Below are 15,991 nucleotides of genomic sequence, written 5' to 3' on the forward strand. Positions count from 1 at the left end.
ATATTGCTTGACACTCGAAGCTGTCACGCAATTTCAACCACCTCCGGTTGTATGTGGCGTGGCACAGCCACGGGCGGCGACACCTGTCTACGCGTTTTCGCTATTTTCTAGCTTATTTTACAAAAGACACCACTAAGAGTGCTACATTCGTGCTCTCAGTGAGCCAAAATATTGATCGCGAGCCACTTGTATTCTGACTTCAGTGTCGCTTTAAATTTAAGAAGAGACCACCTGTAGTCGCCAATTGCCCCAAAACGGGTCGAAAACTTGGCCTCGAAAGTGTTTGCTTGCATGCAAATGCCGTCGAAAGACAATAGTCTTTCTACTGCCCCTGCCTCGTCACCTCTCTCTCTCTCTCTCTGTAGCCTCATATTGAATGCAATTGAAGTTTGTTTGCTCGATTCGATTCAATTTTCCCGCGTTCCCAGCGCTCGCACGCAGCCTGTCGTGGCCCGTTCTTCCCACTTCTGTTAGAATAACTCGAATATATCTTGCTCGTACATTTTTGAATCTCCCCTGTCTTCGACCCCGCTCCTTACCTTGTTGTCATTAAAAACCACCTTCAGTATACTTTTTATTAAAAGAATGTTGCTGCGGTCAGTTACGCACAAAGTCACGGACAAATGAAGCGTGTTCACGACAATGTGAATCCGAACACACAAAAAGAACGAATTCTTTCCATGCCAGTCAAATTGACGCACGGCTTAATTACAATAACACAGTTGGTACATGAGGAGTTCCAAATAAACCGCTACAAATACATTATTTTATCTTCACGATCTATATTAATTGATTTTGCGTATTATGGTGCACATTTCCGTGTTCGCATTCTGCTTGGTTATGACTGGACTTATTTTTTGCTTGAAATAGGACAGGATAAGCCAAGAAAAATTCTACCGCATTATTGCCGTATTAATATCTATGCTGTTTTTCCCCCACCACAATTGATGAATGGAAGGTTCTCTCCGGTGACGTGGTTACTGCGAGTGATTTTCACACTGTCATTGATGACTTCGTTACCCAGCACGTAGTTGTCATTTGCGCTCTGTCGTGTTCTTTTACCCAGTCGTTCTATTGCCGTGATGCCACATTGTGTTGCTTGACACTTGAAAGCATCGGATCTCCCTAAAATTTTGCTATGTTGGCGCTGCAGGTATTTGCAATAAAAAATAAATAATAAGGATTTTTTCTGTTTTGCCGAACGCTCTTATATTTACGATGCGCGCCAGTAGACTCAGTGGTTTGGAACGGTTTAGCCTATGCGTACCACTTAAGAATCTCGTGACGCGCAGACATGCCAATATTTTCACATTTCCCTAACCTAACAATGGTCATCCTTTTGAAACATTCGCAAGCCTTTTGGACAGCGAACTCACGGCGAGATCGAAGCAGCGGCCGTTTCGCACGTGATACTGTCGAAGATACGACGCTGCATAAACGAATCATAACTCGGGCCTCTTCAAAATAAGCCCCCCAAAAAATGTGGGCGTGTCAGCGTAAAAAAAGAGTATTTTCTGTCTCGTTTTTGCCCGTAGGAGTGAAACAGTCTGTCTGGAGTAACAACATCATGAAGGGGCAGGCAGTGCATGCTTATTAGTAACGAGTAAGCGAGTTCGTCGCTCTCCTTCCAACAGTCTCGAGTAAGCTTGTGGATCACACAATCAAAAACAAGAGAGACACCAAATAACAAAAAAAAAAACCCAAGCCCAGCAAAAGCTTGGATTGGTCTTGTTGAGTTTTGGATTCGCTTCGTTAACCTTGGTTAAGGCATTTAATTTTCAATTTCCGAGTTATTAATTCTCTCCGGAAATTTTATGTGCTTCTCGTGGTGTACTAATGATACACTCCTTCTGTGAGACACTTTACTGCGACACAAATATAGCACAAAGGTTGCCCTAAAATGCCAAGTACAAGACACGTAAGAAAGATCATTAAGCGGTCTATTGTTACGTTGGGGAAGGACAGAAGTAATCGGAGCCACGGAAGATGACAACCGACGTCTTTGCACTACTTTCATGATGTCAGCCGTGCGACGAAACCCGGGCAGTCTGCACGCCGCTCCAAGCTTATTTTTCGTCAATAGTTCCTCTTCACCACCACAGCTGTATGTTCCAACAACCACTTCGTCGTTACATCGTTACAGTATATTGAAGAGCTTATTTTATTCTTTTCAAGCAGACTCACTCCTCTCCGAAGTTCGTTTAAACTTAGGCATAGCCCCACGGAATAACGCCATTTCTCGCACTTGCGATGTGGAACCACATTATCGCCGTTGTAAAAACACTCATGGTGAGATTAGAACTGCGGAACAGCGCGAGGACAAGAGAGAACACAAACGAGCGCAGTTTCAGAAGCAAATCTTTCATTGAAAAACAGTACATATGTGTTGACAAGGCGCACCATATGGTAGGCGAACTTGAGCGGCGAGCAAGTTAGGGTTAAAACACAAAAAAAAAGAGCTTTGTGTTCTAGAACTCGGTGTTAGAATCAGAGTTGAAGAGGATTTATGATTCACTCCTAACTGCGCGAGAACTCGCCCGGCCTTTTCTCATTCCAAGGTTCAATTCTAGAACACGTACGGCAAGGCTTATATCGTGGGAATAGGAACGTGTCTCGCTTCGCGTGTCTCCTTTTTCAGACTTTATACTCTGACGTGACCTGGATAGACCCGCGACGGCAAACAAAAACGAATGACGTTCGGGCAATGCAGGAAAAAGCAGAAATAAGTGGTGAGTGCTAAGTGGAGCGACACGTGGGCGGACGTTGTTTCGTTACCGTACACCGTATCAAAACACATTTCCCGGGTGCAATGAGACTCCGGGATTCAGTGCTAACGCCCGACAATCGCAGTTAGCTGCGGAAATTCCCATCTCAAACGACACCCTCATTTCCTTCAGCTCTGTTTACAACGCTAGCAGATGGTTCAAAATCACCGTATTATACATTTTACAAACAGAGTCAGCCACACAATATCAAAGAGCGACCGGACGGTACGCACGGTGTGTTATGCCCCCCCCCCCCCCCCCCCACACACACGCACGCACGCACGCACACACAAACAAACAAACACACACACACACACACAAACAAACAAACACACACACACACACACACACACACACACACAAACACACACACACACAGAACCATCTCGTGAGTGAATCGAATCATTTGGAATGCGGAAAGAACGCACGCTACGGAGGACATTGTCATCGTTTTATGTCCCCACATTTACCGCCGGAAGCGGCAAAGTTAAAATTATCCGGCAAGGCACGCATAAAAGAGAAAACAAATCATGAGAGACCTCTGCAAGGGACGCCGCTAAACACGTGCGAAGCGGGTATGGGTGGTTGTTAGACACAGACAGCCTCGGTGTACGCTCGGTAGAAAGCGCTGCTTTAAAGGAGCCATGAAGACAAAATACAAGTTGGGTTTATTAGAAAGACTGCTTAGGCCCGATAACAATGATGCCAATATCATCGCAATCTTTGAACAAATAACGGAGATGTTAAAGAAAACGTGTGAAGCCAAGGCGACCCCCTAGCCAATTTCCCGCAACTTTTCTATGACGTCACCGAACCTGGTTTGTGCGATTGGCGGCCGCCTAACTGACCTGTCGTGACGACAGATGACTGGACGTCTGTAATGGGGCCTCTAGTTCCATTTGACCGCATCACTTGAATGCTAACGTGCAGTTAACGCACTGAAAATTATGTTTTATTGTTGGCCCGTATGACGTCATTCTTGCTCATAACACATCACGGTGGCGCAAAATTTGATAGTTTTTAAATACTTCTTGCTTTCTTTTTCGTTAAAAACATCTTTTGTGGCTGTAATGGAGCTGAGTGAGATACTGAATCCTAGTTCTTTCAAATTAAATGAAGTTGCATTTTCTCTTCATGGCTCCTTTAAAAGTAACCGAACGTTCACGGTGACACGCCTGAAGACTGGAAAAGGGACGCCTCGGGGCGAGCGGCTTCGACTGGCATACGTGATGAAATAGCCTCCGGTCACAGCTGTTAACTAAGGGCTACGCGATATAGTGTTGCTTCCCTGAACGCCATAACCTACGGAAGGTAATTGAGGCTCTAGATTTCATATATTCTTGCATGTCTTGTTACAAAAGCATAACGTCCACATACACAACGAGAGTTTGTAGAGGCTGCTTCTGAGCACGCTTCAGCGCCCTGCGGGAAAGTATCACCGGAAAAATTGGAGAGGTCGGTTCTCCATGGCGGTAGCGCACGCGTCGTGACACTGGCTAAAAATTGTCCAGCATCGGAACGTGTCTTATGAGCATTTGCAAGCAAGGGGCTGGTCACCCTACAGAGCCATCTAGCAAGCTTACTTCCCCCAAAGCAAGAAACATTCCAAGCGAGGCACTGCTTCCCTAGGCAGAAAGTAAAAAAAAAGCCCACTGTAGCACTGAAGCCAGTGAGAAGCGGGGGAAAAAAAAGAAAAAACGCCGCGTAGTTCGTTTTACAGTCCATCAATATGTATACACCACTGCACGTTATGTTGCTTGATTCCGTCACTAAAACGAGTGCACTACACGGCGATGCTTAGGGACACCACCGGCCGCTGCGCGCTCCGTAACTTTCACAGCGCTGAACTCAGTTTCTGAGAGGGGGTGTAGACTTCCCATCATTAATCTACTACCAGTGTACGTACGCATCATGCTATGTGTAAGATGGACACGCGCCTGCTGCAGCAACGGCATGCTTTTTGTCTGGTGTGGTGCGATACTTTCGTAGCCGAAGCGAAATGTTTTCTTTTTCTTGTGAGCCACAGACCATCAATCGAGCCACGAGACTTGGACGTACAGACCGAAATTTGACATATTTACTTAATAACCACACTGGTAGTCGAAGAGGTCGGGGCGCAATCCCAAAGAGCTTACAAACCAGCAGAGGCGTGAAGGTCTGGGCGAATTGGCTTTTCGCGAAATCTCACTTTCGCGCAGAGCAAAGAATAACGTAAAAATTGAATAAAAACACCAGCCGACTGTGTTCGTCCATCTCGGTCGGGTTTTACCCGGGAGTTTAAGGCAAAAGTGTTATATGTTGTCGAAGTTTGGCGGTAGGCGGCGCATGGACTGTGACAGCGGAGAGGAACACGCGCCAAGGTACCGCCAACGGACGCACGGTAACGTAAACATTACCCCCCGCTGCCCCGACAGGAAGCGACCTTTACTAACAAACCATTGACAGGTGTCGAAGTGAAATACTGCCTAAGCTGGTACGTCGCACTTGTTCCACGAAGTGCAGCGCTCGGACGAAATTCTACGTAGTATCGTGACCCCGAAGTAAACGTTTATTCACCCACTCAAAATAAACGTTCATTCACTACAGCCGCGGAGCGTACACGACCACATCGGGATAACGGCGGAAGCCACGCGTTGATCGATGGGCACAATAAATACTTCGCACTAGGAAATTGTAATCGCATCCTGCTCAAAGCAGTGCCCGGAGCCAATGCAATGGAGGTATTTTCTACGAAGCCGTAATGGAGATCCCTGGGCTACAGCTTTTTAATGCTACGTCGAACTTTATACTTAAAAATACGCTATGATTGAGGTACACAAAGGATACAGCGGTGGCCTTTTCGGACATAAATGTATCATCCTGTCAGTTATTTACATAGTCATAACATACCATTCTTTTTCCCATTCAAGCAGGTACACATTCACGCGTATAGTCGGTGCCAGACAACGCTCGCGTGACGGCTGAGAATAGGCCTTGTTTCTGCTAGAAATATGAAGTCCGAACGGTAACGTGACTTCCCCGGACCAATGAAAAGGCGACTCTCAATAGGCTTCACTCATCACGATGACGTCACAGTGAGGAAGCTTTCCAGGAATGTCGTCAACTGAACGTACAAGTGTACAAGGAGATCCAAGAAATTAAGAGAATCCTTCATTAACTCTTTATTGCCCAAATAAGAAAAACAATAAACAAAAATTCAAACTTTTTATAAAATATAATTTGTGACTCAAAAAAAAGAAACGCGAAGAAAAGCATATTTCTCCCGAGTTTTTGAAATTACATAATGTATCATGTAAAAGCGTAAAAAAAGTATATATATATATATATATATATATATATATATATATATATATATATATATTGTATATATATTGTAGGTATATAAAGTATAATATACCGATTTATTTGTAGGTATCTGTTTGTCCACATATAAAGTACGTATATAATGTATCATATACCCATTGAAAGTAGCTGTAGACACGCCGGGCGCGCTAATGGGCGAGGAATCCATCTTGCAAACAGTATTTGGTACACCATGCGGCCAGTTATCGAACTATAGTTTTCTTAAAAACACATGGGAGGCATCAGAAATGATACGGTGGGCATTTCGTGGCGGTCGAAAGGCCAAGGTGAGAGTAAATAAGAAACGAAATATGGCGTATCTTATAGGATACGTTGGGCATCACAGGGTTAAGCGAACATCGACGTCACCGTCATGCCGGAATCACCAGGAGTGAGGCAGCCCATTCGGCGGCACATGCATCACTCACTATTGCGCACTACCTGGACGCTTTCAGACTGTGAATATGATTCTGACGAACACCGCGCCTTCAGCCACCAGCGCCGAAAAGACTTTCTGGCCTCATGGAAAATCATCTGCCGGCTTTAAGTTCCGCCGTCATACTCTTGCTTCCCGCAAGTCCACCTAAGACAACTAATACACTGACAAACCTCCCTTCAAAGCAAAATGTTTCCGCGTGCAGCCCTTAGGCGCCCGCGACTCTAGTTTCATGTAGTCGCCGTGCAAATGTGTGAGGGGGAAGGGCGCTATGCCGAGGCCGTGCCAGACACGTGTGTGAAAACCGCGTCTAGCGGAGCCCGAGAAAGGAGACGCAAAATCTGGCATCCATAACATCTATCCGCGAGGGGGACTCGAGTAAATGCGTCGCACAGGGGGTGGGTGTATTGCGTTAACGTTTAGTGTTTGGGGAGTTGGTGGTAGTGAATGCGTTGTATCAGCAGCTTCTTGACGTAGTTTGAATGAGTCAAGGATATAAGGCGCGTTCGTAGCCTCCCATTCTGTGTCGGCTTTGTGGCGCAGTGGGAAGAGCACCATGTACATTGCGTTCCGCCCGCAGGGTCGACGGATCGAAACCAGGCGCCGGATAGTATTTTTTTATATAGTGTAGGGGGAGGGGTGCGGACAACGACGGTGCGGACTACGACGGACGTCGTCAACGCGGGTGACATTCTGAGTTACTGAAATGCTCTGCATTTAAAAGCAAGCGTCCTGTCCTGTCAAATTCACAAAAAGCACAGAAGCGGAGCACGCGCTGCGTGCTTTACGTACGTCGGTCCTTCGTCGTCCTCCCCGTTGCGTGGCTCATCGGAACCACGTGACATTTGCGCAGGGGTTCGAACACAATTTGCAACATGCTCGGCGGCGGCGATGCGCTGCGAGATAAAGGCAGAGTAGCGCGCGCCCCCGTGTGTTCGCTCATCACGCGATCACTTCCTCATACGCAGCAGCTATGCGCTGTGACCGAGAAGGCTGGCGTTCGCGCTGCGCACAAATTTCGCATAAGCGAGTATCCTAGTCAGCGTTTTTGTCGTTTTTCACCAAAACAAGGAGTAGTTCCTAAATGCGAAATACCTGCCACTGTTGAATGTATCCTTTTGATTTCATTTGATTCGTTTGCAGGGTTTGACGCGGCGAGGCAACGCAGGCGATGAGGTGCGCCGTAGTGGAGGGCTCCGGATTAATTTTGGCCACCTGAAGGGGATCTTTAACGTGCGGCGAAATCTCGTGTCCACGGGCGTTTTCGCTTTTCGCCCTCATCAGAAAAGCGGCCGCCGCGGCGAACCCGCGACCTCGGGCTCAGAAGCACAACGCCTTAGCCACTGAGCCACCACGGCGGGAGAACGTATCCTTTGAGGGTGCCCCCCGTCCTAAACAAGATACATTTTCAAATTCAGGACACCATTGAACACATTGTTTTTGTGGCCATGCCTGTCCTATTCAGAAAAAAAAAGCTACATTCCCCTCGACACTTTTCCCGCGAAGTTACTACGTAATTCCTTAACTTATCTCATCCATTCCCCCGACTAACTCCACTTCGCAAAATTAGTCCGGGATACTATCCTGCATTTGATATCCAAACTGCTATTTTTCTCGTGCTCCCCGTGAACCGTAGGAGACCTCCAAGTTCTTACTTTCGATAAAAGTTAGAGAGTTAAGCATCTTTTTGCATGGTTGGATATTGCATAGCTGCAAAAAAAAAAAAAAAAAACACCTCCGAAGGTATCAGTGACGCGGCGGGCATCGTACAACCAGTGCAAAGGTACGACAGCCGGTGCACTGGGAGACGCTCTCCCGCGCAAACAACGCCGCGTACTCCAAAAGCCGTATCTAGCGTAGGAGTGGCGTGTGAGTAGATAAGAGATTGCCTTGTCAACGAACCGTCCCGTCGAAAGATCGCTATTCCAACTCCGGGTACTAGAACGCGCCCTCGAACGTGAATCGCATTTGACTCCAATAAACGGCCAGGGAGCAGAACATCTGTTCGTGGGACGGCGCTCGTTTCCATTACAATACGCAGATACGGCCCGCCAACTGCTTCCCTGGCTAAGTACGGATAAGAGGCGCCTCGGCGGTAAGCGGGCTTTTCCGCACCGACGCCGAGTTAGCAGACGAAGCGAGTCTCTCCGGGAGAAAGAGGGCGTTCGGCGCGTTGAGAAGCCGGTCGTGAGACTATTTGCGAGGAGGAGGAGGGAAGACGCCGCTCGCCGCTGACTCGGCTTGGCCGAAAACGTATTCGGCAAGTGCGCCTGTACTTGTTCGCTGACGTATGCGAGCACCAGCTAGCACTGGCCTACCCGGGGGTGGGGTCCTGGTCGGCAAGAGCGGAGGAGTAAACGGATGAAGCCACTAACTCTGCCCATCATAAGATAGTCACTACCGATTTGCTTCCCTTAAGGGGGACTTACGTTAACGTCCATATGGGACTCCCTAGTTCATGAACCCATGCCCTTAAAAACCACCTGGCACCAAAAAGCTTCACGAATACATATCCAATGTTCACAACGGCCAAGTTCGCTTATTTTAGAGATATGTCGCTTTTGCACTGAAGAAGTAAAATAAAGTTCTTGCTTGCTAGACAGCTAGTGCCATTTAGTGAAAGCTGGATAAACCAAAATGTTCTTGTTCGCTTTTATTCCAGTACAGAAAAGACATTTTAGAAAAAGCAAAACTAGGACGTTAGGAACACTTTGATGTGTCCTTAAAAATTTTTGTATTGGTACACGATGCTCTTTAAAGGGACCCAGAATAGCCTTTCTTAAACGTTACAAAAGGCCTTTATTGTCGCGTAGTACCAATATAGCGATCCAATCCCGTTGGAATTATTGATCTACGTTCAGTATTAGCTGCGCAAGAAGCAATTAAGTGCACCTCTCCCCCCTTGCCGACCGATTCCTCCTCCCTCTCTGCTTCTTTCAAAGCAGCTGGAAACACTGGGAATAGCCATGTGACATCGCGACGCTCGACTTCCGTTCTCCGCTAGCTACATTCCTGCGCCTAGACACGCATCAATCGCTGCAGACCCGCCTTTGCCTGGGGATCGCGCAGGAAGGAGGAAGAGCAACCGGAAGCCAATCCGGCGATCGACGATCGGTCGAATCAGGGGGGCGCCTCGCCGTTGCGTCAGCCGCGGCCGGCTCGCTGCGGAGGCGCGCTCATCGGCTGAGAAAGGCGATCTTCAAAAATTGCTTACAAATTATTCGTACAACGTATGGGGCTCACACGTGGCTCAAAAATCTCCCTTTATGTATTCCACCACCTGAATGCATTTGATTGTCACCTTCACAAAGCTTTTCTGGGTCCCTTTAAGCCCGTGGGTCGATAATTAGTAGGTCCCATAGTTAAGCTAGGCACCAACTTCGATGTATGCGCATGAACCACGACGGCCACCCATTTTGTAATGTCGCTAAGGAAAAAAATTAACAAAAACGAACGGAAAGTTACGTCGAGTAGGGCACCATCCCTAAGTTGCTCTCTTTAATTTGAATAATTTGTTTGCACACATTTTTTTTAGTCCTTTCTTGCCCCCCTGTTCGTCACAACAGGGACCAGTGGCTGGCCCCCCTCATCCTTCAGAAACCTTTTGAATAGGCAGTTTTCAACCAGAATATGCCTCTGTAATGCCTCTCAGATGTGTACACTTGCGTCCCGACATGCGCAACGGGCTCCGTCCACTTCTACGGAAACGACGACCGATTGTTTAGAGCGAAGCTGTGTATGGTTCTCTCCCGCCCTCCTCGGTATTTCTCCGTGTTCTTCACAGCATTCAGGAAAAGCAACTGTCTCGCAAATGTTCCGCAGCTCTTAATTTAATGCGCATATCCCGCGAAGAAGACAAAATCGAAGCGCATTTGGCCGACACGAGGACTCTGTTATTACGCCCAGCTGCACTTGCTTATAGCGTCCTCGATAAACACGCACCGGAATTGCCCCCAAAACCGGCGCGGTGCACAGTGCCCCGCGACGGTGCGCACCGGCGCGCTGCGTTGATCGAGGACGAACTGAGCACTTCTTCTACCCAAGCGCCATCTCTTAAGCTACGAAAGCAACTTATAAATACGTTTACAAGTGGCAATAAAGCAGCGTAATATGGCACAGCGCTACTACAAAGGGTATTTATTGAAAGCCAATAATTATATGCACACAAAACCCATATCCATCGCAGTTGCGCGACAACGTACTTCCACCGTTTCCACAAAACAGCTACCTACAAGCTTCTCATCTTCGTTCTGACAGTCGTAACGCGAGTGTCCTTGATATTCCGCCCTTCCGCTACGGCAAAGCATGTAGGTCTTCGTGGTGTGGACATTCCAGTAATTGTACGCGTAATTCAATCTAATGAAACAAATGCAAAGCTCCAACTGGCTGGCCACGCATGCAGCCTTCTTCCGCGTCATTTACAATCGCTGGCCGTGACAGCGCCAGTTCTGAGCCCCTCGCATCGTTGCCCGATGCATCCGCAAGCAACTCATCCTTGTCAGCAGCAATATACATCTCGTTCCGCCTTCATACGAGTGCGTCGATGATGATGATGACGAAAAAACTTTATTATAGTCATTCTGAGGGAGCAGCGCAAACTAGACAGGACAAAAGAGGTAGGACACAACACGAGCGCTTTACCCTGTGTCGTACCCCTTTTGTCCTGTCTAGTTTGCGCTGCTCCCTCAGAATGAATGTATACCAACTGGCCCAGTTCTCGACCTTGTTGCACTTTATTATAGTCGTCTCTGTTAAGACGGAGTCACTGCTTGGGAGTGGCAGTGTCCTCGTCCCTTCAGACGGCGGTCAGGAACCCATGGGCCCTGGCGGCGTCTTCCGCCAGCTGGACGACTGCTGTTTGGACGTCGGGTTGGGAGCTAAGTGCGTCGATGCGCCATCGCTGCAGCAGATGGCGGAGCAAGCCACTCCGCCGGCGTCGTCCGCGATGCATCGGATTGAACCCCGGCGCACCGTCGAGTTGACCCGCGGCCGTGCGCTCCGGTTTATCGACAACAGATGGTGCGCACCGGTGCGGTTTATCGAAGATGCTATAATTCACGCCGCCTCGGAGGAAAGGCATAGGAGACGTCTGCTTACTCGTGTTCTATACAAACTACACCAAAACGAATTATACGACGACGCACTGAATAACACAAATGACTGCATAACCTGGCGAAAGTTCTTCTCGGCAGGTGTTGTGCATAGTATTGGACCACGTTTTAGTGCAAATGACAAATCCGTCGCTCGTAATCCATCGCAGCCTCCTCTCGAATTGCAAATGAGGAATGAACAAGCGTGTATCGCTTCTTGCACTCGTCGGCATACCGCCCCGGTCAATAGGCTCGTAAAATAAGTGGTAGTGTCAAATCGCATTTGTCATTCATTTTGTAATGCCACTTTTATTGGTATTTTATCAGGTTCTCTGTAGAATAATGTCAGCTGGCCTGGGTGTCAATCATTTCTGGCAGCTTCTAGAGTTCGGGATAATCTAGGCCTATTAGCAGATGCGGAGGTCAACGCATGCGATAATGTTCGTATTCGCGGCAGTTGTCAGCCGTTTGTATTAGCCGAAAGGATTTTTGTAATATTACTAGCGGGAATTTCGATTACGACGGCAGAAGAAAAGTGAAATGGGAAATGAAGAGCAAACACTCGTATTAGCGACAAGACAGCCGCCCCGAGGAGCCGGGGGATACCTGGGCACCGGAATAAGCACAGCTTGAAGTGATGAATGCCGCAATTTCCCGCAACGACTGCCGCCGGGCTTAGGCTAGAGTGACGTCGGCATTTTGACTAATTCTTTGCTTGAACGGCTTTTGTTTTTCCAAAGCACGGCACTTGTATGCACAGAGAAGGCATAACTTCGAAATGTAAGCTCAACGTACTGAACCGCCGCAAAAAAAAAAAAAAAAAAAAAGAAACAGCCCGATTTTTCGTATTGCACACATCACGCCTTCAATGCGGGCGATACATTTTAAGTCCCTGCTGGTAAAAGCGACACCACGAGCCGGCTTCAGACCAGCGGCCACGTGCGCCGTATCAGGAAGGCTCAGCGGCCTCTGCCTCTATAGTTATGCACCCCGCAGCGGAGATCCGTTGCAGCATAAGCAGCAAAAAAGTGCCCAGAAAGCACCCGGCGGGGGACAAGGAAGGGTGTGGGAAAAGGCCTCGCAAACTTTCAAGTGTTTGCACTCGAGCCTGAAGCAGCGCCCACTCCAGCTGGTGTATCCCGAAACCCGTTACACACCCGCCTTTCCGCCAGTGTTACCGCGCCAGTACACGCGATCTACAATTTAAACGAGGACGAGATAAGAAGAAGACAACGAGAAGACGTCCCGAAGCAAAGAGGACAGAGATGACCTGCAGCAGAAGGAGAAGCACAAAGCCCTGAACCTGACGCTGCTGCTGCTTTCCTTTCCTCACTCAATCCATTCACGCCAGAAACGCTATCGTTACGCAATTTCGTTGGGCGCGGAAAGCCTCGCTACAACACTCTGCCGCTTTAGGTAAGACAGTGTCCGCAATGTCTTGCGTGGGCAATAAGACAAGTGAGACAACAGGATCGGGCGTCTGCGGCATGAGGAGTCGGAGAAAGCGAGCTGACCAAGGCGATATGGCTCACTGCAATGGAATGCGCCCACAATAGAGCAGAGTTCCGCATTCAGTGGAGACAACCTGTAGTCCGGTAGCCTGAACCGTCTTTGGTTTCTCTGTCTCTCTCTCTCTCTCTCTTTTTAACCGTTGTCATCAGTGAACAGCAGGCTTATTACTAAGAAACTAGCAGCGACCTGAACGCGTACGCAATATTTTGGAGGTCGATATCGCGGAACAAAGGTTCTCAGTTATCCGCGTGGTCGTAGCAATGACGTTGAAGGGTCGCCGAAACATCAGCTAGCGGGCTCTAAGCAGGGCCGCCGAGGCAGCTTCACAATGAAGGGGACAAAGAACATGAAGGTTTATGAGACGTTGTTAAAACTTGATGATAATGATGCTGGTAATAATAATAAAGAGCATTGAAAGCGGGAAGAGCTATTCAAGATGCTTCCACCGGGGGAGCCTTTCTGGCTCGGATGTGGTCGCAGCACAAGAATGTACAAATTTGCATTTGAGTTGCGAACCCAAACGAAGCAAATCGAAAGAGCTCAGTGATCATCATCGTCAGAATCTTACTGTACGAGGAAGGAATCTGCCAGAGACCTCCAACTGCTCCTGTCCCATGCTGCCCCAGTCCATCTGTGTCCACCCGCCGCGGTGGCTCAATGGCTAAGACATTGCGCTGCTGATCACGAGGTCGCGGGTTCGATTCCCGGCTGCGCTGGCTGCTCCCTTTGTGAAGGTGAAAAGCGAAAACATCCCCCGCGTGTGGAGATTCGGGAGCGCGTCGAACATCCCCGGGAGGTTGGAAATTAATCCGGAGCCCTCCACTACGGCGCGCTTCATAGCCCAGGAGCGATCGACATCCAAAGTTGACCCGCATTCCGAATCCAACTCTGGCATCCTGGGAGGAAAGTCTGGCTGACCCCAGTGCTGCGACACAGCTCCTGCTGACGTCCAGAGCGGAGGAAGCCATGGCCACAGCTTCCCAAGACGGCGCCCTGGACTAAGGGTGCTTAGGAAAATTAAGTTTGCTTCTTTCCTTCCTTCGGCGCGTTATAACACCTCTGTCAGTCAATCAATCGACCAATCAATCATTTGCAGCCACATTTCCTCACCCCATCACTCTGTAGACCCATCAGTCGCTTCCCACTTCTAATCCCGTCTCACTACAGCCACTCCGCTACGCTGGTGGCCCATTCTCTTAAGTGGAACTAGGACGTCCTCAACGTGAGTTTGCTCCCGAATCCAAGACGCTCCAATATCTAAGCGTTACTTCCTTATTCTTCTTTCCATCCTTTGTTAGAACGACGCAAGTTTTTTTTTCAAGGATATATATATTGAGGACAAGGTTCACCGGAGAGGCCGATGTTCTGGGCGACCGTTTATTCGGAGGCTCGAGCAGGGCACGCCCGAGTACACACCATGATGATGAGTATTCACAGAGATGAGGACGAAGTGCTAGAGCACGTTCGCTAATGATGATGATAATGTACAGATGAAGAGGAAGCACTGATAGCAGTCCGATGATCCGACACCAAGAACGACTGTGCCAACCGCTGCCGGTAGATTGCCCAAGGATGCTCACAATATATATATATATATATATATATATATATATATATATATATATATATATATATATATATATATATATATATAAGGTTAGTAGAGACAGAGACAAACGAGAAAGACTTAGAAAATAAAAATAAGTTTACTGACGTTTCAGGGAGAGGACTCCCTTTCTTCTGAAGAAAGGGAGTCCTCTCCCTGAAACGTCAGTAAACTTATTTTTAGTTTCTAAGTCTTTCTCGTTTGTCTCTGTCTCTACTAACCTTATTTTTTTCTCGCTCTGTGTGAGTTTTTATCTTTTCAGTCTATATATATATATATATATATATATATATATATATATATATATATATATATATATATATATATATATAGTAAGTCGTCAAGTTTCTCTCCCGCAAGTCGTCACCGGCAGGATTCATTGCTTATATGTCATCTTTTTTAAGGAAAGAGACGGCCTAGTGTTGATTACATCAGGGTGCTTGCCGAGTGCACCCCAGCCCACACTAAGTCTGCGCCCACTTTCCTTCTCGCGGTTTGGATAGCGGCTGACAACTTGTTTAAACCAATTACACAGATACACCTCTTCAAGTATTTAATTACGTAGGCTATTATGAAAGCGCTTTAAGCGTGTCTACATAAACTAATGGTACAGGGCAGTAACCGAAGTGCCGAGGAAACAAGAGAAAAGGAAGCAAGGTGGACTTCCTTAACGCGCCATGCTTTATGCAGCCTCACGGAAAACGTGCACCGAGAGATTTTTCCACGAACGAGTCAGAAAATATAAAAAAAAAGTACACACAGAGAGCCGAGAGCGAGGAATGTCTCTTCAGCGTGCATACCTGGTCAAGAAGTGGATCAGCCACAGCTGCAAGCCGACCAGCGTCCGCTCGCAAACAGCAACGATTCCCATAGCGCAGAGTCCGGCTCACGGAAACAACCCGGGTCCGTTCACCAACCGCTTGACCACTCCCGACAAAGGACGGTGTGGGTATCAAATCACAGCCACTGTTCACGGCACACCAGGCCGATGACGGCGACAACTCCGACACGCGCCAGTCCGTCCTCGGAGCACTCACACGCACACGGACTCACCTGCTTCGCCGCCACCCCACCGACCGAGTGACCAGAGGTTACGCCAAGCCGGTCCTTTTTTATACAGGCGAACGCGAGCCGGGCATCCGCATCTTCCGAACGCGAAGGAGGATGGGGAGGAGGAGGAGAGGAGCTGATAAGGAAAGAGCGAGGCGGGGAGGGAACACGGGGAGCCCTCGGAGAGATG

General features: G+C 48.1%; 1 protein-coding gene across 4 annotated transcripts in view; it reads right to left on the reverse strand.

Moving 5' to 3' along the window:
• Positions 1–15,991, reverse strand: part of LOC144149703 (sulfotransferase 1B1-like) — a 229,386-nt gene that overhangs the window by 109,293 nt on the left and 104,102 nt on the right. Inside the window, exon 1 of one of the 4 annotated variants that reach the window (XM_077681355.1) lies at positions 15,552–15,851. The exons of the other annotated variants lie outside the window; for them this stretch is intronic. Coding sequence (XP_077537481.1) covers positions 15,552–15,622 — 71 coding nt within the window. The 5' untranslated portion in view covers positions 15,623–15,851. Of the gene's footprint in view, positions 1–15,551; positions 15,852–15,991 lie in introns of those variants that run through there. 4 annotated transcript variants of the gene reach the window in all.

This window comes from Haemaphysalis longicornis, unplaced genomic scaffold, assembly GCF_048455015.1.
Source record: "Haemaphysalis longicornis isolate Haplotype H1 unplaced genomic scaffold, Haemaphysalis longicornis Haplotype H1 scaffold_8, whole genome shotgun sequence".
NCBI lineage: Eukaryota > Metazoa > Arthropoda > Arachnida > Ixodida > Ixodidae > Haemaphysalis > Haemaphysalis longicornis.